This window comes from Chamaea fasciata, unplaced genomic scaffold (assembly GCF_029207755.1).
Source record: "Chamaea fasciata isolate MVZ Bird 193981 ecotype frontalis unplaced genomic scaffold, bChaFas1.0.hap1 SCAF_19, whole genome shotgun sequence".
In the NCBI taxonomy this organism is placed as follows: Eukaryota; Metazoa; Chordata; class Aves; order Passeriformes; family Sylviidae; genus Chamaea; species Chamaea fasciata.
Window position 1 is genome coordinate 6973053 of NW_027094104.1, and position 22695 is coordinate 6995747.

Genomic DNA, 22695 nt, shown 5'->3' on the forward strand with positions numbered 1-22695 from the left:
TACAACCAAGGTGGAATCACCTGCTGCTCTTTTAATTCACTCCTTGGCTTTGTTTCATTTTTTTCCCCAGGTGATTTACCTCACTGTGCATGCACTGTGCTGTTTTTTACCTTTTCTCTCTCAGCTTCATGAACAAACCCGTTATTTAAACTGGAACTGATCCAGGAGCATCACTAACACAAGGACAGCAGCATTGGGGTGGAGCAGCAAAACATATACAGAGGTGAAAATTCTTTAAGTAAGTAATCAGTGGGGAAAGGTCAGCTGCTCCGCAGAACAAAGCGTTTAAACACCAAAGCTTTGCCATATAATGAGACAGCCAAATGCCTCGACACAGGCTCATTCATTTTTATCTATTTTATATATTTAACACATTTTAATATAATTATATATAAAATATGCGGTTATATATAATACATTTAAATACAGAGGAGCAGCCCCCACCTCCCCTCCCGAGAGGAGTGCTCCCGCCCACCGCCCACAAAATGGCGGCCGCTCCCGCCCCGCCTGAGGGGAGACGGCGCCGCCTTGCCCCGCCCACAAAATGGCGGCGGGCGGGGTTTTCTTCCTGCGCAGCGGCGGCGGTTCCTCCGCATTGCTCGGTGCACCGGGCCCTGAGCCGGCTCTGCCCGGGCGAACGGGCAGCCCGCTGCGGTGTCCCGCCATGGAGCTGGGTCGGCTGGAGTACCTGCAGGCGCTCGTCACCGAGTTCCAGGTGACGGACAGCACAGGTAACAAACGCCGCGGCTCGCTCGCCCTCTCCTTGTGGAGCGTTTCCTCACACAGCCGGCCCCTTTCCCTTGCAGAGGCCAAGGAGCAGGTGCTGGCGAACCTGGCCAACTTCGCCTACGATCCCAGCAACTACGAGTATCTCCGGCAGCTGCAGGTGCTGGATCTGTTCCTCGATATGCTCACCGAGGACAGCGAGGCCCTGGTGGAGTTTGCCATGGGTAAGGGCTGCCCCGAGCACCCTCAGCTGTCACCGGGGCAGGGGACACCGGGCCCCGCGCTCGGTTTGCTCCTCAATCCGCCCCAAATTCACGCAGGAGTCCAAAAACAAACCCACACTGTGCTGATAAAGCCTCATTTAGTGCAGAATGGGAGAGAAGTCAGAGGCAGGCATGACCCTCCATGTCCTTACAGAGCTTAATTAAGACACTATCTGGAAAGGATTTTGGTGGGGTTTTTTACCTAAACGCTACCTGATTAACATTTTACTGAAATCTCTCCTGTGGAGAAATAGTCATTAATACATAGATTTTGCCAGGTACATTGTACAGATCCATTCTGTAGCCATTCTGCTATTGGCAATTGGTCTGCTAGAACACTTATTTGACATTTAATAAACCATTTGAGGAACTGCCTTACCGTGATATTTCATTGTCTGAGCATAAGCAAAGGAGCCAGAGGCTGTGAGTAGTTCTGTGAGATGATACTAAGTGTATTTGATTTTTAAGGTTTGTGACTGCATCTCAGAGTTTCAAGTCTCAAACATTCTGTGCTTCTTGGCTACTAACTCTGTTACCTCCAGTCTCTGGCTTTCTATAGCACCTGCAAGAAACTGCTGGCTTGTGTCTTCCATTGGGGTGAGTGAGCATTCCTGGAATCGTTCTGTGGAAGCAGTTATGTACAGCAGTAACAGTGCCCTCTAATGATACACAGGAGGAGGAGTGTGCTGGTGGAAAATCATTGGAAAGGATCAAAAAACCACGGCCTAGGGAACTGTTAAGAATTTTCCCTCCATCCAGAAGATCTGGATGTTAGATACAGGACGAGCAGCGAATTTGCATCACCTCAGACACTTCCCTTGCTGTTCCAGGTGGTCTTTGCAACCTGTGCTTGGATAAAACGAACAAGGAGTACATCCTGGAGGCCAGCGGGGTGGAGCCCATCATCAACTGCCTGTCCAGCTCCAACGAGGAGACGGTGATGTCGGCGGTGACGGCGCTGATGTTCCTGACGACGCCGCGCTCGCGCGCGCAGACCACAGCACTGCCCGTGGTGGAGTGCATGCTGCGCTTCTCGCTCTCGGCCAACGCGCGCCTCAGGAACCTGGCATCCATCTTCCTGCAGGACTACTGCAGCCCCCCGCAGGTGGAGGAGGCCAGGAACCTCAGCAAGCACACGGCACTGGGGATTCCTCTGCCCAAGGACTGAGCGGGGCTGTGGAGAGGGGAACTGTTCTCGCTTTGTGCTCAGCAGGTCGAGAGCAGCATTAAAGAGGGGAGTCGGTCCCACCAGTGCTGGTGTTAGCAAACAGGATGCAACAGCACTAACATGGCAGCTGGGCCAAGCACACAGCTAAGCCTGCGAGCAAATATTTAAAATAAAGCAGGTCATGGCTGCACATTGGAAAGTACTTTGCCAAGTGCAGCTCAGCACCCAGCCTGCACCAATAACCCTTCCCAGCAATGAGGGGTGTTCTGCTTGGATTACTGGGCAAAATTACGTCCACTCCAGTTCCTGGCTAGTTGTGCTGCAGCTCTCCCCCTCAGTGTCACAGAAATGTCACAGAAATTTATTCCTCCTGCAGAGAAAGGAGTTTCCCTGTCCTGGCAGTTCAGTCTCTCCATCCCTGTGGCACTAGTTACACCATCCTCTAATCATGGCACAGGGAATCACTGCATAGGGCAGGCCGTAGCTACCCTATAAATGAAGAAGTGGTAAGTTTCTTGCATTACCACTGGTGTGAAAGGTAAAGGAAAAACAAAGGGGGCTTATGGCAGTCTGGCCCATGAGAACAGCTGTCTTGTAAAAGTTTCTGTTAATAAAACATTAACTTAAATGCTGTGTAATCAGTTCTCTGTGGGTTCATGAGTATTTTTACCTGCACTTGCAGTCTTTGCCCACTCTTACTCAAGCACACAGGCCAAGAAATCAAAGCCAGCCTAGTCTCTTTTCATTGTCAGCTATGAGGCATGAGAAAACCCAATAGCTAGGGTGGCTAAATACCTAAAATTTAAAAGGTTTGACTTGAGGCCAGTGCTTCCTGACAGACACCCACACTGGATCTGCTCATGTTTGAGAGCCTTCTTCCTCTTTTTCTCTCCCCTCTGCCCCCAGACAGCACAAACCAAACAGGAGTGAGGTTAAACACACAAAAATCCAACCACAGCTGCTTGTTGTTTATAGTTCCTCTTCTCCAAGAGCAAACATCCAAATCACTACAGAGAGCAACTGAGTGCAGAGCAATCTTCCAGAAACCCAGAGCACTCTGTCTGCCAGGAGCAGCTCATTTCTCACTGTGGTTGATCCCTGCAGGGACAGTGCCTCCTGGGCACGGCAGGGCACGGGCTGGTTGTTCCCCTGGCAGTGGGAAGAGCGTGACATCCTCTTCCTGCACTACTGCCTGCGCTTGCTTTCCAGGATAGCCTTCCAGTCGTCGTCCCAGGAGCGCAGGCGGCGGCGTGGGGCCGGCAGCTGGACGTGCCTGTTGTGGCAGCAGGTGAACAGGATGTGCTCCCAGCTCGGGTTTGGTTCCGCCCCTGTGGGAACGGGGGGAAAGCTGGAATCAGCTGTGGGGGTGGCTCCCCAGCCAGCAGCCAGCCATGGAAATGCTGTTCAAACCTTGGATGGTGTCCTTGTCGTCAAACAACAGGTCAGCAGCCACCATGGTCTTGTCTCGGGTCAGAATAATCCGCTCCACAAACTCGGGTCCCAAGTGTTTCTCTACCCACTTATACTGCAGGGATAAGGAATAGCAGAAAATCCTGCTGTGCTCTCAGTTTGCAGATCACTCGTGTCAGACCAGCCCTAATAGAGAAATTTCTTCCCCCTGTAAACCTTCATCTGTCTAGGAATCCCCACATGGAAACTGGCTGTGGCCCAGGATGCTGATTAAACCTGTTTATGTGACAGCCTTCACTCAGCACTGCCCTGGTGTGCCCAACTGAGAAGCACTGGCTGCTTGCCCAGAGCACAGGGGTTGTACCCATCCAAGTCATTCCAGTGACCAAAGTCCCCCTTCCATTCTCGTGCCATGGGCAAAAAGGATTTATTCCAACTCTACAGCCTCCTCAACACAGCACTGACCTCTTTTGGGACATCTCAGGTTCCAGATTTAGACTGGAGTAGGTTTTGTTGGCCGGTGGTTCTCCAGAGTGGAATCCCCTCCCTGTGGGCCACTCTACAACAGTTCCCTTGCTGTCACCTGCTGACACAGCTGGTCCCAGCCCAGCTCCAAGAGCCAGGGCTCACATGCTCCACAGTAATTCTGGCACCATGTGGCATGTGGAGATTCCCTGTCCTGAGTTACTGCTCAGTGTGTGGGAATCTATCCCTCAGATAGGGATTGAGGGAAGCCTGGCAGCTGGTGCAGCCACTGTCTTTAGAAAGGAGTAGTTCCAACTTGGGTAATATGAAGCAGCAAAACCTTGCAAAAGCAGCATTAAACACAATAAAAACAATTCTCTCCCACCTTTTCCACAACGCAGTGCTCGTATTTCCGGAGAGGGCTCGTGCAAATGAAGACTTCAGTACTGAAAAGAAACAGCCTTTGTTAGCAGTTAGGGGAAAGTGTGTTAGGTCCTGGGAAAGGGCTGCAGGGTGCGAAGTGTCCTTACTCCTGCATGTGGAGCATCTCCTGCACAGCTTCCAGGGCTCCTGGAACTGGATCCAAGTCCAGGAAGAAGCCAGGCGACTCATAGACACTGGCTACCTTGGCCTGCAGGAGACAGAGGATGATGAGCAGTGGCTGTGCTCTGTCACAGCACTCCCCAGTCACCCCCTGTGTAACAGCCTGGTGCTTCCCCCCAGGAGTGAATTACAAAGTTTCTCACCTTTGGGTTCTGGGAAAGGTCCAGCCTGGGCACACAAGAAGAAGTCACTTTCTGGTGGCTCATGAGGAGGCACAGCTGACCCTGGCCTGGCTTTGCTCCCACAACCAGCCCTGACCCACTGGAGTCCCTGGGGGTGCTGAGGGAGGCAGAGCTCCCACCCCACCCCTTCCCAGCAGGTCTCTTTCAGCTGACTCTGGTGAAAACCAAAGGAACAAGTTGGAGGCTTCTCCTCCTCTGTCACATTTGGCTGAGATTAGCTGAGGGCTCAGGAATTCACTGGAGATGGGTGGGCAGATACAGGCACTGCCCTTTTCCTTCAGAGCAAACAGGGTGCAGTGGTGACCGTGCCAATGGCCAGGCCAGCACAGCCACACCTGGGGGAATCCTTTCAGCAAGAGGGAAGGATGAGAGCGCTGGGAAAGCTCCATGTCTTTGCTGCTTTTTGATTTTCAATCACCCACTTAAAATATTGTTGAAGGAGCAGGCAGCCTTGGCTCCAGCCTGGATGGAGCTGTTCCCGAGGTAATGGGCTGGTGCAAAGTCTGCTCCAAAGAGTCTGAAACTGCAGCTGGAAGTTCAGAGGTGTTCGTTGTGCTTCCCCAAGAACTTCTGGTTCTGTGAGGTGACCTGTGCACCCCATGAGCCCCATCTGGGCTGGGTTTGAGGGTGCCTCACCTGGCTCAGCACTGGGCTGAGCTCTGCAATTAAGGGCTTTATCCCTTTTGTGTCTGCACCTGCTCTTGGTGTAAACCCACCTTCCATACAGGCATGTGGGATGCCACATGAACCAGAGAGGAAATGAATGATAAACAAGTGGTGAAGGAGGTTAGCTCTAAAGGTAGAATCCTTTCTAAGTGAGTGTAAATAGGAAAGAAACAAGATTTCTGGAGGAGCAATGTTATCCCAGGCTAATGTAGCCAAAAATGGGACAAAAAGGTATTTAATGGGATACAGTACAGTGGAATCTTTAATCTCTGAAAGGAAGAGCAGTATTTCCAGGGCAATTTCCAGGTAGGACTGTCCTTCCAGTCCTTTTTCTTCTTAATTTACTGGTAAGACATTTTCACACCTTTTATTATTAGGAAATTTACTGGTTTGAATCCAGCTCTGGTTAGTTGATTTTAAGAATTACTCCCTGGTGACTGTTCAGTGGCCTGTATTAAGTGAGTGTTTCACAGCAGGTCACAGCTGATGGGTTTTCCCCTTTCTTATCCCACATCCTATCATGGCAAAGGACCCACAACAGCACCGAGGGCTGAGGCCCCTTCCAGGCCAAAGTTTCACCTTCAGAGAGGTTAAGTTTCCAATATATCTTTACCTTGTGACACATGGATCTTATTAACTTTCTTGGGGTAACATAGTGAACTTCAGAGTTGTCAAGGCAGCATTTTTCCACAAGAATTAAAATCATACATTCCCATGCCACAGAAGTTTGGAAAACTTAATTCTTGTTTAGTATTCTTTAAAGGCAGGCTGCAGCCTTTGCTTAGAAGAGTCCAGCCAAAGGTCTTCTTGCTCTGTATCATCAGTGAAACATCAACAAAAACCCATTTCAATTAAGCAGCAGTGAGGAAGAGTCAGCATTAAACCAGACTCCCAGATCCTGAAGCTCACTCAGTTATCACCACCTTCAAATGCTCATAAATCAACAGCCAGAAAGTTGGAAGCACTGCCTGATTTCACATGGCAATCAGAAGAGGTTAAGGAGCCTGTCTAGGTTCAGACGTGGCAATCAAATCTGCCCAGATCTCTGTTTCCATGCAAAGCCTCCCTGATCCCAGCAACAATTCCCTGGAGCTCTTCCCAAGGAGATTGGATTACAGACTTCAGGCTCTTGTCTGAAAGCTCTTTTATCCTACAGCAAGACACCAGAAACTGGCAAGTTTCCGCCACGTCACAGAAAAGTCTGGCTTTGTTGGTGAAAGAAATTTGATTTGATGACTCTTGGAACCAAAAGCCACTTCCTCTCATAAAAAAAAAAAGTGACTAGAAAAAGAAAGTAAACCCATTTTCTTTCCTCAATTTTATGCTACCAATGCTGAACATTTCCTTTTAACTTCCATTAGTAAGATAACAATTTGGATACAAAACTGGAGGGTCTGTATCTGTCCCTATGCTTTCCCATTTGCAGTTCTTAAAAATAATTCTAGAAATTTTTACCACTGGTGGGGATGTTGAATCCTTTTCTTGAAACTGCCTGGGGCCAGGAAACATAGGGATAAATCCCCACCAACAAAATGGCCACACACAGGAGGGCAGGTAGGCAAGTGCAGTGAAAAACATCTTCCAACAAAATAAAATGGATTAGAAGTCCTTCTAAATAAAATGGATTTACAGCGTGAAATTAATGATCAACTTGCAATCAAAACAGAAACAAAAATGAAGTAATGGCTCAAGTTTCAAGGGGCAGCTGCTCAGCACCAACTAAGCATGAACAGCACTCAGGAAGAGGTGATGCATAAATCATCACCACAGCACTTCCCAGGCCCTGTCACAAGGATATCCCCCACCCTGGAAGTTTATGGACAGACACAGAGCCCGGTGCCCAGCTGCCCCCCTGGTGTCCTGCTGATCCCCTCCTTTCAGGAATGACTAACTGCAGGCTCAGTTTCCCTCAATGGACACACGGCTCCACAAGCTGCCCTGTGTGGGCTGCTGGTTCCTGCCAAAGCTTTCCCTGCAGCTGGAGCCAACAAGAGACTTCCCACAGGGATTCTCCTGTCCCACAGACACTCTATAGAGCCATAGCAGAACAAACACAGGCTCTGTTTTTAAACTAATGTATGGCATTTAGATAAAACCCAAAGGAGCCTCAAATCTTTAAAACTATAAATGTATTGTTCTGTCAAACATATCTAAACCAGCCCAAAGCTCCAGAGATTACTGAAGGAGACAGACACACAGCATAGCTCCATAAAGCTAATTTCCTAAGGAACTCGGGCTAGAACGGCAAGATAAGAGCTTTCTACCACTGCTGGTGTGCGTGGGATCCAAACCAGTTATCTGGTTATTTCATTGCCACACCTAAGGTCTGGGGAGGAACAGGATGAGCACAAACCAAATTAGGGAATGAGGATTCCAGAAATAGAACAAAGGGCAATTTTCTGATAGATCACATTGTAGACCTTCCAAAAAAGAAAAAAATTAAAAGTCATGACCCCTTGAATTACATTCAGGTTTGTGGGGTTTTTTTGTCCACAGGATTCATTTAAGGAATACTCATTTAAACAAAAAATCATCTTTGTTTTTGCAGTGTAATAGACAAATTTATGTCTACTGACTATATTTACAGGTTCCTGCTTCCAGGAACTTTTGACCATCAATAGTCATCGATCAGAACTCAGGCAGTTTGGAGCCTGTGGAAATGCTGACTGGATCCAGCACTCCTGTCCCTTACTCTGATGCAGGAGCCTTTATCTCACTATGGATCAGAAGTAAAATGTCATTTCTTAGCAGTAAAAAAACCCCGGGCCCAGTACAGAATCTTAAAATGAGCAATGAACTCCTCAGGCAAAGTGTTCAGCACAGCCTGCATCAGCATCTGTTCCATTTCCTTTACAGAGTCCTCGGCTGTCCTGCGGTGACCAGAAGGAAGGGTGAAGTCTAAATTCACAGTATTTCTAATTTTGTGTTTCAAGCAGCCTTAATTTGTGTACTGATAATCAGTGACTTCTTCAAGGAGGAAAACCAGCCCTTTAGAGAGGGATGTGTGTGTGGGAATCCTGCCATCAAACCATTTGCTGAACCATCTTCCTCTTTACCTACTCATGTTCTGGCTCTTGCTTTGCAGCAGAATAATAACCTACTCAAAGCTCCCTGAGCGCTCTGCACATGCTCACACAGCTCCACAGCAGGACAAGAGCTACATATGTTCTGTCTGGGTTTGTACAGAATGAAATCCTGTATCCATATTCTCTCTGCATGCCTCGACAAGCCGAGTGCATTGCGGGTAAGAGATCGCAAGCAGTGAGAGAAAGCTGGTGGAACACCCTCTGTCCATGCAAACTGCTGCCATTTTTAATGTTTGCTAATGGCTGAATGAGTAACAGAGAGGTTTGCAAAGCAAAATTACAAATACTGTGAATCCAGACCTCACCCTTCCTTCTGGTCACCCCAGGACAGGTGAAGACTCTGTAAAGGAAACGGAACAGATGCTGATGCAGGCTGTGCTGAACACTTTCCCTGAAAAGTTCATTGCTCATTTTAAGATCCAGTACTGGGCCTGGCAGTTTTTTACTGCTAAGAAATTACAATTTCATTTCCCTCCTGTCTTAAAGAGAAGTACAGGCTCCTGCCACTGTCTGATAGACAGAGTATGAATCCAGTCAGCATTTCCACAGGCTCCAAACTGCCAGGTCGATGACTATTGATGGTAAAAAGTTCCTGGAAGCAGAAATCTGTAAATATAGTGAGTAGACATGAATTTGGTTATTATCTTACATAAAGAAACATAACTTGTTTAAGTGTATGTTCCTTAAACGAATCCCATGTAGGTATACATGGACAAAAAAAAAAAAAAAAACCCACAAAAAAAAAAACCAAACAAAAGACCTGCAGGTAATTTAAGGGGTTTTTAGAAAACACAAGGTTCCACGCCGAGCTTTGCAGAGCCCGGCGGACAGGGAGAGGTCTCCCAGCGGGGTGTGCTGGCCCCGCAGCCGCACTCACCGCCAGGTCCTCCCGCAGGCTGCGGTACTGCTCCCGCACCGAGAAGCCCCTGCGCTCCGCCAGCTCCACGCGCGGCTCCGCCGGGAAGCGGGCGCGGAACTCCCGCAGCACGGCGCCCTCGAAGTCGGCCAGGACCCCGTCCATGTCCACCAGCACCCGCAGCGGCGGACCCGCGCTGCCCATCCCGATCCCGATCCCGATACACGCGGCCGCAGCGCCCCCAGCTCCGGCACACGCGCCAGCGCTCATGCATATGTATTAAATGTATGAATATGCATAAAGGGGCGGGGAGGAGCGCCTCGAGGGCTGGGCACCTCCAGGAACGGAGCAAAAGGCCACAAAAGCCGCCCCCCGCCACCCCTCGGGACCCCGCAGTGGCCGGGATGCGGCTGCCAGGTCCCCGCCCCGAGGAGAAAGAAGCACAGTGGAGCCTCGGCAGCCACCAAGGAACATTAACAAGTTCCTCTGCGCATGGGCTTGCAAAGGAAATATTTATTTATGGGTTAGTCCCCATGGTCTAGATGCAGTCGGTGCAGGGCATGGTGCACATCAGCTACAGGGAACCCTCCCGGATGGAGGAAAGGAGGAGCACGTCAGAGCAAATCCAGTTCGGTAGGTTCAGCACCCCAGGGCAGTGATCTGAAAAGCCAGGGTGCTTTCAGGCACCCGTTCTTCCAGAAGGGTGGAAAAGGCACCAGCAGACACAGCAGCTCTATACAGATCCTCTGCTGTAGCTTACTGGGCCAGCAGAGCCCTTCCAGGACTGCAGAGAACTTCATGGTTTGGTCTCAATTCCACCCCCTCCCTTTTTAGGATCTTCCTTTTTAATGAGGAAAATAAACTTTTCTCAGTTTTCTTGAGAAAAAAAATACAGTATTCTGGATAAAACAGATTGTATGTATCAAGCCATATTCCACAGTTCTCTGATCTAGAAGACAAAAATGAAGAGATAAGTGAGATTCTCTCTTCAGGGGAAGATGGCAAATGGTGACCTCAAGCCAGGTGAAAGAACTCTCCTCTGTTAGAGTAGGGCAGGTTGGCTGAGACAAGGACAACTGAGAACAAAGCAAAACCAAACCCGTGAAATAAAACCCACACAGGAAACACTGCTTCAAAATTTCTATATTATTTACTTTTAAGCAACAATCCAGCTTTGTGAAATTACAACACACACTTTAAAGGATGAGATTTTTCACCTCATGGTCAAGCACCAGCATGATCATGCACATCATTGAGTCAAGTTGTAAAAAAAAATGCCCTGTAATTCTTATTTTTACGATCCACTCTACCTTTACTGAATAAAGTCTGAATCAGCCCCTTCCCAGCACTAGGCCAGGTGGCTCTGGTCATCAGCCCTCTATTTGGCACAGACCCTGTGTCATAGTAGTCCCGTATCAAGATTGTTTTTAAAGGCAGCATGGTGTACATTAACCACTTAATGATTTATATGGCACAGCAGGGCTCAAGGCATTTACCACATGCAGTCAATGAAGCCTTTTAGATCCCTAAATCCCACATGTGGAGGAAGGGACTGCTCTTGCTGATTGTTTGCTGGCCTGGTTAACCAGGATTCTAGACCCTTGTAAAGCTAAGGGGTTCTAAAAAAAAATCTCAGTACAAAAACCCTCTAAGCACACTTATAACCAAGCTACTCTCCTTTGAATTACATTACAATACTTCATAAAGCTTTCCCTCAAGTCTATCACTAGAAAACACTCATGTCACTTCCAGTAGATCTGGGGGAAACACAGGACAGAAGTGGAAAAAAACCCTTTAATTTCAAAAAAAAAAAGATGGAGTACATAAAGTGCTTCTTTTTAATGAAAGAAATTTGAGATGTACAGTCAGGCTCAAGTTGTGCAGATCACAAGCATGGGGGAAAGAAAACAGACACAAGTTCAAAACAGTCAGGAAGGGAAAGGTTTAACCGAGCACTAGGCTGGACTTGCCACCGGGTGGATTTCTCCTGGAGGGTGCAGGTGCTGGTGCTACTGGGCTAGGAACAGGTGCAGCAGGCAGGGACTTTTCTTCACTCTGACCTGGGGCAGCTTCTACATCAGCCTCAGTGTTTTCTAGAAGAAAAGAAGCTTTTAAAGTGTTTGATGTGGATGATGAGAGCCAGATGTTTGGCTGGCTCAGACGGAAGCTCAGCTCCTGTCAGTTTTGTCCAGGGGTACAGACACACTCCAGTGCTGTCACCCACTGGCAGGGCAGACTCAGCTCTCAGAAGTGTTTCTCAGATCAAATCTGAGGCCTTACAGCTCAGTCTCAGGCTTTCAGCAAGAGCCACATTCAGCCAGCTGCTATTAGGGGACACCAGCAATTCATTCTTTTTGATGGAAAGCAGCTTAAGGTTTAAGTTCTTCTACATATAATCAGTGAGTGTTGTGACTCTGGCATTGTCACTCAGGTCTGAGTGGGTGCTGGGAGTCACAGCAGCACCACCAACAGCTCAAACTGCATCCCCAATGCAGTTTCCTAACTGGAGGGAAAAGGATCTGACACACTTCTGAGGCTTCACACAGGACACACCAGGGAACAGCCATGCATGGGGAGGCTCTGATTGTACACTCCCTAGAGAGCACATGATAGCTGCTTTTAAATCCTTCTGAGCAACCACAAGTGAAGACAGGGCACAGAAGGAATTCTTCACAGGAAGCACTTTAGATACTGGAGCAAACAACTAATGTATCTGCATTGTTGACAACTAACTACAGCGAGTACATCAGCATCTCACATTTCTACAGATTAGCATGACCAGTTCTGAGCCAAAGGCCCAAATCAGCACCAAGTAGCCCCTGATGTTGGGGGTGAGGATGAACCTCACCTGTTTTCAACAGACCCCTTTGTTTCCTCTCATAATCACCAATTCTGGGTTGGGAGAATTCAGAGAACTGCTGCACATTCAGCTTAAGCTTCATGATTTAGTAGATCTTGATCAAATTCCCTCCCCCAGCCTTCTCTTCAAACTGAACAGGCACAACTATTCCAATCTCCCCTCACAGTGCAGCCACTGCACCCCTTCACCTGCCCTGTCCCCTCCACTACAAGCCCCTGCTCTTCATGTGTCAAAGACTCTATATAATTCAAGATATGGGGGTATTACCATTGTTTACAGAAAAAAAAGATGGAATTTTCCATCCTCTCCCTGATGACATTCAGTATTTTGCTGGCACCTCCAAACACCTCAAAGAATTTCAAGGGGAAGGACTCGAGGCAGATCCTGGGAGCACCACAGCACAAAGCTGAACACAAGGCCGCCATGGTTTAGTGTTTGGGGTTTTTCCCCCCTAGATTCATTACTTTAGACCTGCTTACACAGGGATTATCCTACCTTTATTCCTGCCTGCCTCAGTTAGCTGAGTCCTGGCAGTGAGATTTTCCCACCATCAGCACAATTTGACTATTTGAAAGAGGTGATATCACCAACAAAATTGGAGACTTCACTGTTCATTACCTTTTCTGGGTCACAGACGAAGGCACTGAATAAAACCACCTCCAGCATCACCTCCCAGAGCTCATTTTTCCAACCTGAAAGGTAATTACTAAGTCCTACCCTTTGCCTCCTATTCTTCCTACCCCCAGCAGCAGCTTTTCTCACATCCTTTGTCAACTTGGTTTATTTTTTTCAATGCAAAACGTTATCAGAAACACCAAAACCCCACACGAGTCCACTGAAACCCTCCCTATATATCCACACTTACAATAACCTCAAAGAACTCCAGCATCTGAGCACAGTCCCCATGCAAACAGGAATAATCTCCACTACAGATTCTCTGCTGTGCTCACTAACCCAGCACAGCTGAAATAAATAGTTTACACCACATTTTAAGCCTGAAGGTGCTATAGCTGCTATGTCCCAGTGTGTGCTGAGTCAGCAAGTGCTGAATGTCCCTGCCTGGGGACAGTCCCAGCACTGTGCAGGATCCAGGCTCCACCTTCCTGTGGGTCATGTACAGTCAGGCACTGCTGACACCCAATCGGGCAGCCTAATTCTCCTTAGCTGCTCACATTCATTCAGCTCACACTGCCCCTGAACCACAAAAGAAACAAGAATTACCAGGACAGGAGGCTTTGGGGGAAGTTTCTGTAGCTCCTTGTACAATGGCTACATGTTAGCACTTCCCACATAAGCCAAGTAAGTTTGCCAACCTGATGAGTGAAGTGGTAAAACCAACAGGATCGGATAAAATATTAAAGCTCTTCCCTTCTCAGAAAGGGTCTAATCCCTGAAACAGCTCCCTGCTGAGGGCACTGCAAGACGCTGGGAACTCTGATGTCCAGAAAGGAACTACAGCTCCCAGAGAGGAAACAAGAGCCCTGCTGCAAAAGAATTTTTTTTTTTTAACCCTAGACAAGCTTGATTAATAAATATACACATCCCACCTGACACATACTTGGGGTTTTATAATCAGTTACATAGAGAAAATAATTTCTACATTCAAAAGAATAAACATTTTTAATGACAGAAACCTATGAAGAATCTGGTTATGCTGTGAACTTGTCAGCAGACAGCTTTTGCTTGGAGATGTGTTCATTGTTCCTTTCCAAACCCCAGAGACAGCCCTACAATGCCAGTACAAAGTCACAGGTGTAGCAGTGGGATGTTCAGCAGCCCAGGTCTGCCATCCCACAGCAGGAAAATCCAGGGGAGTGACAGCCAGATCAGCAAGACTGGGCTCCACTGAGATACAACCCTCAAAGCAATCAATGGTAGGAATTCCTTTAACAATCCATCAGGATGTTCAGGTATCTGCCACAGACACAATTTCCAGGAGGCATTAATTTCTGCTCCTTCCTAAGTACCATCAGTGAAAGTTTAACATTCAAACCTTTGACTGCCATTTTTATTTCATCTTGGCCACCTTTAAAAATTTAATTTTCAGTCATGGCCACAACAGGAAACAATCCCAGTTACCATCCATAACACTTGTTTTTTAACTACCTCCCAGCACAGATTCACCTGACCCGTAGTAAGAACTTTCTTCACTATCACTTGCCAGAAACAAACCAAAAGACAAATACACCACCTGTGAAAATGTGAACTTTTTTTAAAAGTCAGGAATACCACTTTGCACTCCACATTTCAGCCAGCTGTCCTGATCCCAGGCAACCCTGTTTCTGCTTCCTGGCACCTCAGCCCTTCTCACCTCCCTGCTGTTTGTGGGATCTCCTCTGCCCTGTGGGGAGCCAGTTTAAACAAGCACCAGGAAAAGCAGCAGAGCCCTTAGAGCCGTTTTCTTGTATTAGCAAACCACATCCTCCTACTCAATGCATAAACTCTAGATGCCTGCAAGTGCTAATTAAGATCAGACAGACATGGGAAAGAAATCCTAGAGCCTGTACAGTTGGATTAGAAGCAGCCTGCTAGAAAGGCAACACTTATTTTGGGCACAGATACCATGCTGAGGTAGTGGAAACGTTCTGGAAATGCTCTCCCCCCTCCCAGCAAAGTCTTTTCAGGACATGGAGGTGCTAATGGCCTCAGGGATGTCCCACCACTCTTAGGTGTTGAAAGTAGCACTTGGAAAGCAGCAGTCAACACACACCATCCTGTCATCAGGAAGTCAGATATTCCTAAAGTGAATCTTGCAAAGGAGACATTTCCAGCCTCAGAGCTAGAAAAAGCACTTGAAGGGGAAATGCCTGTTTACAGGAGATTTGCAGTATGCAGATCAACTTCCTTGGCAAAAATCAGCATTTAAAAAGCAACAGGAAGTCAAGAGCTGGTTAATGCAGACACTGGCAGGAGCAGTAGCTGGGTTTGATTCTTTCTGTGAATGCGGAGTTTGCTGTATGGGAAAGAAGGAAACTGCTAAACTAAAATCATTTATGTTGACTGTCCTATTCAATGATAAGTAACTTTAACAGCAGTGTGGCCTTTCAACCACTGAACTCTTTGCAAGAGTCTCCACCTTTCCTTCTCAGTACTTAGATAAACCTTGACACCAACAGCTGCTGGCAAAATAAACCAACAGGACTGTTCTCCTTTTTACCCTGATGAGCAACAGCACCATTTCCCTCCATGCCCAAACTCCACGGAAGTAATTGGTCACTTTGTTGATTTGATGGGTTCCAAGGACAACCCCAGGCTGCCCCTCTCCTAAATAAATGACCATTTAGATCCTACATCCTCTTCTACTGCAAAGCCACCTGCAACAGGCTTTTACTGGAGGAGTCCAAGGAAGTTACTCACCAAAAATGTCACCACCAACATCTCCTCCCTAGAAAAGAGAGAGGAACATGTTACATTCCATGTTTCACAAAGCATTTTCCTATTCCATGGCGTGGATACTCCTCTCCACAGTGTGACCATGGTGTCTGGGCTCTGTGTGGCACCACATTCTGAGCCACAGGCTCAGGGAGGCACTTTCAGTGCAGCAACAGGCTCTGAGGGACAGAACCCAGAGTGGCACAGTGGGTTCTGCACTCATAATTCTGCAGATTGAAATCGTGGTTTCAAAGCACCATTTCTTACAGACTGACTTATCATTTAACCAGTTCTTTATTTGTCAAACATACTCCTACAAGTTGAAACAGATATGGGAGTAGTCCTGATGACATGTGGCACATTTGTTATTCCCACAGTGAAGGACAGAGGTGGGTGAGAATGCTTTATTGTATAGAGCACCCCACATCAAGCAGCACTGACAGGATCCAGAATATTCCCACTGCCCAGCAGGAAGGGCAAAAAAATTACACTGGCAGCAACAAGCAAGAGTTGAGTGTCCTCTGCTTTCTACTGAGCAACTCTTTGCAACACCAAACACTTATCTGTTGGCAAGGCCAAGAGCATTTCTTCTGTCCAGGGTATTCGACTTCATTTGTGAAACACAGATCAGCTTTTTTTTTTTTTTTTTCCCCCCCCCAATGAATTTTCCTTCACTACATAAACAGTTCTTTACATGCTGATGTGTTCACAGGCTGCAGCTTGACACAAAGAAAGGGAGTCTCCCAGCAGCAAAGGCTCCTCAATGGCATCAGGTTTATCAACTTCCATAGATTTAACATTGCTAATTACACAGTGAAACTGCAGAAATTGGGATTTAAAAACAGCTCAGAAACTGACACAAATGTATCACCTTAAGCCTCGGGCTGTTTGCAGCTGAATTACTGAAAAAAAGTAAAGCATTCCACCTGGGAAGAATCTGTTTACAAAGCTGAGAACCACAGTATTTAAAACTATTTAGTAGAAAGAATTAGAATAAACAGTTAAATTTATAGCTGAAAATATACCACAGAAAACAAACTCACTTATATTTGCTAAATTGAAACAAGACATTCTTTGTAACAAAGAACAGTTTTGTGACTTAAAGCTACAATTAACAACAAAAATGGGTTGTGGTGTTTGATGCCAATTACCAAAATAAAACCTAAGATAAAAGGTGTCTGCTACAATGTTTGAGATAATTATTTACCTACCCAGTTCCTTTCAGAAAACCAATGGCTAAAGAGTTTTAAACAAGATTTCTTTTTTCTACTTTGTTCATGCAAATACAGGCTATCCTACATTTCTAGGGATCTAAGTTCAGACAAATTACTGGGTTTTTTACTGAATTTACTGCATTTCAAAAGAACCCTGTTTTCCCCATTAAATGCAATTACACATTAGCAAATTTTACTAAACACCATTAGCACTACAAATCATGCTCCCTATTGCTACTAGGTAAAGAGTTTATATAGAAAAAAGCACACCAATGGTATTATTAAGACAAAACAAGCATTGATAAGGTAAGAATTTGCTGGGATGTGAAACCAAGTTCTTTGTCAGACTCACACAGAGTCTGCTGTAGTAACTATTGCTTCTGAGATGTTTAAACCCACAATCACACACAGAGCTGAAATTAGATTTCACATCACTTCATTACTGTCTCAGCAATGAGATGGGTTAAGAGCTCTACAAAGTGGTCCTTGTGAAAAATCCAGCCCCTTCCTTCCTCAGCATACTGGAAGAGTATCAGATGGAAAGGGGAACCTTCAGGAAGAAACAAATTTGAGAGAAAGGATTCAAATCCTACAATGCTTCCGACTGTGTGAACATCTGTGATAAATCAATCCCACACAGAGTGTGAATTGTCCATTATCAGGCTCTTTGTAGTCAAGTACTGACCTTGGGATCTACAAAGTCTCCACAGTTTGCCTCAGTTGAGTTTGTTCTTTGTGGTCCAGAGGATTCACTGCTGTCTCTGGTTTCACCTGGCTTAGCCCCTACAAGCAGAGATTGATTCTAATCAGGCTGCAAGATAAACTTAATGTGAAAGCAGATCATAAACAGTCACAGGTTTGGGTATTTTAGGAGAGGTTTTTCTTTGAAATTAGAACTTAACCATTCTAAAAAGTCCTGGTCCTTTAGATGACAACTCACAAATCATTGTCTTACAGCAGCACCCCATGTAGTGAGGGTGTCATTTAAACAGATGGAGTTTGGGGTCCCAAGGCTACCCACACTGGCAGTGCTCTGCAGAAAGGAAAGCTTAAACCCAGCTATGAGAACACAACTAAAATTCCTCTGAATAATCAAGACCAATTAGTAAGACACAAATCTACTTGTGTGACATGGAGAAATTGCATCCAAATTAAAATTCTCCGCTTGCAACATGCCCAATACTTTCATAAACCCTTCTGGAAGGAATTAATGAGAAATAAACAGTTCTCTGCAAGCAGACATCATTTACAACCCCAAAGTACCAAGGAGGAAGGGAACTCTGGTTTCCACACCAGCCACCAGCAGCATCAGGCTGAGCCACAGAATGAATCAATGCCCATCAGCAGGTGTGGAAACAAAGCACTACAGCCTCACCTGATGCTTTAGCCCAGGAAGGTGGGTTCTCCTCAGGAGTTCCAAAGATGGTGGATGCCATTTTGTTCCTCCTCACAGGTTGCTCTTTGGGCTCATCAAAGCCCAGGGAGAAGTTGGAGCCGCCGCCGGGAGGACGCAGCACTCTGTGGAGAGAGGATCTTTACACCCTGTGCCAGCCCCCAGCTGCACTCTCAGCACAACACTTCAACTAGCCAGGTAAGCTCCTGACAGAATTCCATGCCGGCACTGTATCTCCACTGCTCTTCAGTGGCACTTACAAAAATAAAATACTCTCACACTCTTCCTGTGCCCTTGGTTCCATCCAGTATCACACCAAGGGCTGTTCCCACCAGTCTGAGCCAAATAAAAAATAAAAATAACTATGTGGGCATGTCAAATTCCAGCTTCTTTAAGAGTACCCTGGGAAGGTTAATATTAATCTTCAAACTGGCTGCAGAGCAAGGACTGAAGTTTGAATCAAAAGACTGGTTGCACCACTGATGGCTGGGGGCTGCAGCCCTTATTTAGATTTGTTTCCTCAGGAAATCACCCTCAAGCCTGCAGCATGCTGCTGGTCTAGAAGTAAAAGGTGAAATTAAACAGCTTGAAGTTGACTATTATTAGGAGAGACACGTGTACAAAGCTCCAGATATGTAACCTAAATCTAACAATCTGCTCTTAGACACAAAAGGAGCCTGCTCAGTACTTCAAGAGCTTGATTGCAGTCTGCTTTCCAACCTGCAGAATCCAACCAAAATTAACAGCTGCAGCAAAGTAAATCTTGAAACATAAACTCTTCCCGATCTTATTTTCCTAAGCAGGAGATCTTGGGTTAGCTGGAGAAGCCAGACAAAAGCCAGGAGAACAAAAGTGTGTCTGAGAACTTTCAGAACTCCCAGAGAGATGTGAGGACACCAACAGAACCTGGGGCTTCTTGGGCTTTCAACACCTCCAGTGCTCCAAAATGAACACCAGGACAAACTAAGGATGGTGCACACTTGCTCTTCTTAACAGATAATTTTTAAAAAATCGAAGCCAGAACAGAAAACAGTACCTAGCTTGTTAATGCTCCTAACCTGGGAATTCAACACAAAGAGTGTGTCCAATTGTCCAATTCACATCTTGGGAGAATTTCTGTCTGTTACATTGCAGCTGCAACACAAAAACGCTTCTCCAGCCTACAGAGCTCAAACGCCCCAATGGCAAAGGAAATTCCTAAAGGTGTGTGACATGGATATTTACTGTTACATAACCAGAAAAATACTTTTCCTAACAAAATTCTTTTTCTAAGGATTACTGAGGCTCAGCTGCTAACGGGAAGATCCCAGCAGACTGGAGAGTATGTTTTATTAAGACGTGTTTTGTCTCCTTTCTGAATCAAGATGTCGTGTAATGGTCTTGAATCACTCCTTTATCTTTTTTTCTCTGAGGAAATGTATAGAGGGTTTATTTTCGTAGTTATGGCTGTTGCAGCTACTAATCTGAAAAGCAGGTTCAAAGCAGGGCTTGTTCCCAAACCTTAGATCCCCTCTTTCTACCAGACTAGTGAAACCAGTACTCTCTTAAGGGCACAACAGTTTCCACTGACAGACTTAATGACATTAACAGAAGAGACAACTGAAGGGGAAAAAATATCCATCACTCCGACTGTAAAAAGGGAATAATCCCTTTTACCAGCCTCAGGTAAAGGCAGACAGATTTTATTAGAAGCCTCTCACAGCCTCGAAATGCTGTAACCTGCTTTATGAAAACCACGTTTAACACTTCAAGCAATGAAATGCTGTTTAAATTCCACCTGATACCCAGTGACGTCCACCGAAAATCCACCCACGGCTCCAGGAAGAGCTCTGGTAAAAGGTTTGAAACAAGCTTTGTAAAGACTTTTTTTTTTTTTTTTCCGCTTTAAATGCACGCTGAAAAGCCAAAAGGGAAGAGGAAGCATCCGCTTTGTTAGGCCAAAACCTTACAGAAAAAAAGCCACGACACCGTGGAAAACGACACGATCCTCTCCAGCTGTGACTCCCGAGACCGCGGGTGCCCGACCCAAGCGCTGTGCATCTCCTCCAGACCAACCTGCCAAGTTTTCTTTGTTTCCAGACAGGCTCCGCTTCCCCCCCTCCCCTTCCAGGCGCGGGTCGCCGCCGGCAGCGGGGCTGCGGCCGCAGGGAAGGGGCGAGCCCCGGCACGGGCAGCCCGCGGACCGAGCGGGCCCCGGGGCAGAGCGGCGCGGGCAGACAATGGAGCCCGCCCGGCCCCGCCCGGCCCCACCCAGCCCGCGGCGGCTCCGAGGGGCGCGGGGGCCGCGGCGATGGGGGAAAGGCAGGCGGGCGGAGGGGCGCGGTGCCCCCCGCCCCCGCGCCGTGGCTGCGCGGCGAGGCGGGGAGTCGCCTCCCTTCTTTGTTCGGCGGCGGGGCCGCACCGAGCGGCCCGGGCGGGTCTCGGCGCCTCCCGCACCTCCCTCCCCCGGGCACGGCGCGGCCCCGGGATGCCCCCGCAGCCCATCCGGGTGGGTGCGGCCGCCCTCGTCTCCGGCCAAGCCGCCCGGGAGAGGCCGGGAGGAACGGCACACCCACCGCCCCGGCCCGGCGGGAGCCCCCGCCCCAGCGACGCGCCCTAGCACCGCTCTGGAGCCGCTCCGGACATGCCTTTCCCGGGACCCCAAGACCCACCGCCCTCTGGGTCCCTGCGGCCCTCGAGCCCCCGCACACCTGGAGCTGTTCCTGCCATTGGGGTCCATGCCCGAGAAGGTGGCCGTGGTGGTCATGGCGGAGGGGCCGGACCAAGGGAAGGGCTCTGTACAGTGACGGTCCCGGGGGCCGAGCGACTCGTGCCGACCAACCTCGCCGCTGCCGGTGACAACTGCGGCCGCCGCCCGCACCGCCACCCCAGTTATATACACCGCAAACCCCGCCCACCTTCCGCCTCCTCATTGGGCGGTTCAAAGGCAGTCGCGAGTTCCTATTGGACAGCGCCCTGCCACTCTCCTGTTTGCCCCGCCTCCCTGTCTATTCCGAGGCGCCTTGCCTCACCGCTAAGAGCCCATTGGTGAAGCACTACGTCTGCTCTGCGGTGATTGGCTGAGAGCGGTGGCATCCCTTGTTGGCGATTGGCGAGAGGGCTGTCGCTCACCGCCGACGAGCTGTGATTGGCTCAGCCGCACCTGAGGCCAGACAAAAGTCCCCGCGGCGTTGCCCGTCTGCAGGGAGCGGGCCGTGAGGGAGGTTGTACCGCCCCATCGCCGGGTCCGCGACCCTCCCATGGCTCCTGTCCCCACAGACACCGCCCAGGACACGCCACCAAAGCGGCCATCGCGCCACCAAACCCACCCCGGGCACCCCCTTGGGCGCGCAAGGCCTGGCTCCCTCACACTCACTTGCACGTGCCCGGCCTGTGCAGCCTTGCAGGTACCTCTGAGGGTGTCATGGAGCAGCTCCAAGGTTTCGGCATGGACCGCACCGAGCCCATCGTGGTGCGGGAGGTGTTGGCACAAGGCTGTTGTGTCTTTGGAGGTTGGATCCGACGAGGGCTGAGACACAGCCAAGGGCCTGCAGGGCCACAGGCCTTGTGGGGAACACCAACACCTCAAAAACCATGGCGGGATAAAATAATTTGCGCTATCGGCGTGTTATTTTGGATTATTGCATGAAAATTGAGTTTCCAGCATGGCGAGTTTAGCAGGAGTACAAGGCCCAGCAATGCTGCTCACCTGGCTGTCGAAAGAACGAGACTGCACATTTTGGGTCGTGCATCTCCCTCCAGCGCCAGCACAAAAGTCACAGAAGAGAGTTTAAACCACCAAATGTTGGCTGCTCACCCATCTGTCACATCCACCTTTGATTTGGTGACTGGGGGGCTCCCTGCAACTTCCACAGACACAGATGTTTGCCTGATCACAATTTTTACTCCAAAACCTACGCATCAGCAATATTATTTCAATTAGCACTTGCATAAAGGAGGGAGAAAGGGCAAAGAAAACCCATCTTTTCCAGCCACCCCTCCCAATTTCCACTAATAACAGCCCTTAATACCCCCAAAATAGTTTCTAGAGAAATGTGGGGGTTTTTGGTCTGGAGAACAGAAGGATTGTGTTACATCCCTCTATGCACCACATGAGTTGTCCAGCATCTGAATTAAACACCAGCCTTAATATTAACACAGATCATGAAAGAGAAGAACCGTTAAGTATACACAAACAGGAGCAGTGTTTTATCTCTCCTAATCTAGGATTAATTTTTTTTAAATCCTGGGGTTTTTTATTCTTTTAAAAGCTCCAACCACTATTTAGACCCCCAGGGAATTCTCTGTTGCACATTTTTTAGAGGTAGACTAAAGGGAAATGTTACGTAACGTGATACAGTTGTTTTAATTCTATCATCCCTTAGGCTTGGGCATTAAGAAGTCAAATGATACCTACCTGCACACAGGTAAACATCTGCTCTCTCAGGAACT

At 47.9% G+C, this 22695-nt stretch overlaps 3 protein-coding genes across 5 annotated transcripts; 1 reads left to right on the forward strand and 2 right to left on the reverse strand.

Annotated features, from left to right (window-relative positions):
- The first annotated feature begins 524 nt into the window (after positions 1-524).
- Positions 525-2172, forward strand: ARMC7 (armadillo repeat containing 7). Its single transcript, XM_066200605.1, has 3 exons — positions 525-731; positions 807-950; positions 1820-2172. Exons 1-3 carry the CDS (start codon positions 545-547, stop codon positions 2155-2157), a joined length of 669 nt encoding a protein of 222 aa, XP_066056702.1. The 5' UTR covers positions 525-544; the 3' UTR covers positions 2158-2172.
- Positions 2173-3309: 1137 nt separating this feature from the next.
- Positions 3310-9629, reverse strand: NT5C (5', 3'-nucleotidase, cytosolic). 2 transcript variants are annotated; one of them, XM_066200606.1, is made up of 5 exons: positions 9447-9629; positions 4563-4663; positions 4418-4478; positions 3568-3682; positions 3310-3485 (listed from the first exon to the last, which is right to left on the reverse strand). In XM_066200606.1, exons 1-5 carry the CDS (start codon positions 9627-9629, stop codon positions 3343-3345), a joined length of 603 nt encoding a protein of 200 aa, XP_066056703.1. In that variant the 3' UTR covers positions 3310-3342. The 2 variants fall into 2 exon arrangements, with proteins under 2 accessions (XP_066056703.1, XP_066056704.1); XM_066200607.1 differs by having other exon boundaries at positions 4418-4493; positions 9447-9624.
- Positions 9630-10550: 921 nt separating this feature from the next.
- On the reverse strand, positions 10551-21122 carry JPT1 (Jupiter microtubule associated homolog 1). 2 transcript variants are annotated; one of them, XM_066200400.1, is made up of 5 exons: positions 20955-21122; positions 18247-18389; positions 17557-17654; positions 15643-15670; positions 10551-11533 (listed from the first exon to the last, which is right to left on the reverse strand). In XM_066200400.1, exons 1-5 carry the CDS (start codon positions 21008-21010, stop codon positions 11370-11372), a joined length of 489 nt encoding a protein of 162 aa, XP_066056497.1. In that variant the 5' UTR covers positions 21011-21122; the 3' UTR covers positions 10551-11369. The 2 variants fall into 2 exon arrangements, with proteins under 2 accessions (XP_066056497.1, XP_066056499.1); XM_066200402.1 differs by having other exon boundaries at positions 10551-11518; positions 20955-21121.
- Between the last annotated feature and the right edge of the window lie 1573 nt (positions 21123-22695).

Bases quoted from the DNA above. Each gene is read 5' to 3' on its own strand.
- ARMC7 (XM_066200605.1), top strand. From the start codon at position 545: ATGGCGGCGGGCGGGGTTTTCTTCCTGCGCAGCGGCGGCGGTTCCTCC. The intron at 732-806 runs GTAACAAACGCC...TTTCCCTTGCAG, and splicing joins CCAGGTGACGGACAGCACAG to AGGCCAAGGAGCAGGTGCTG. The intron at 951-1,819 runs GTAAGGGCTGCC...TTGCTGTTCCAG, and splicing joins CCTGGTGGAGTTTGCCATGG to GTGGTCTTTGCAACCTGTGC.
- NT5C (XM_066200606.1), bottom strand. From the start codon at position 9,629: ATGGGCAGCGCGGGTCCGCCGCTGCGGGTGCTGGTGGACATGGACGGG. The intron at 4,479-4,562 runs GTAAGGACACTT...GTTTCTTTTCAG, and splicing joins GAGATGCTCCACATGCAGGA to TACTGAAGTCTTCATTTGCA. The intron at 3,486-3,567 runs GTTTGAACAGCA...CCGTTCCCACAG, and splicing joins CGACAAGGACACCATCCAAG to GGGCGGAACCAAACCCGAGC.
- JPT1 (XM_066200400.1), bottom strand. From the start codon at position 21,010: ATGACCACCACGGCCACCTTCTCGGGCATGGACCCCAATGGCAGGAAC. The intron at 18,390-20,954 runs GTGTGCGGGGGC...CTCTCTCCACAG, and splicing joins AATGGCAGGAACAGCTCCAG to AGTGCTGCGTCCTCCCGGCG. The intron at 17,655-18,246 runs GTGAGGCTGTAG...CTCTGCTTGTAG, and splicing joins TTCCTGGGCTAAAGCATCAG to GGGCTAAGCCAGGTGAAACC.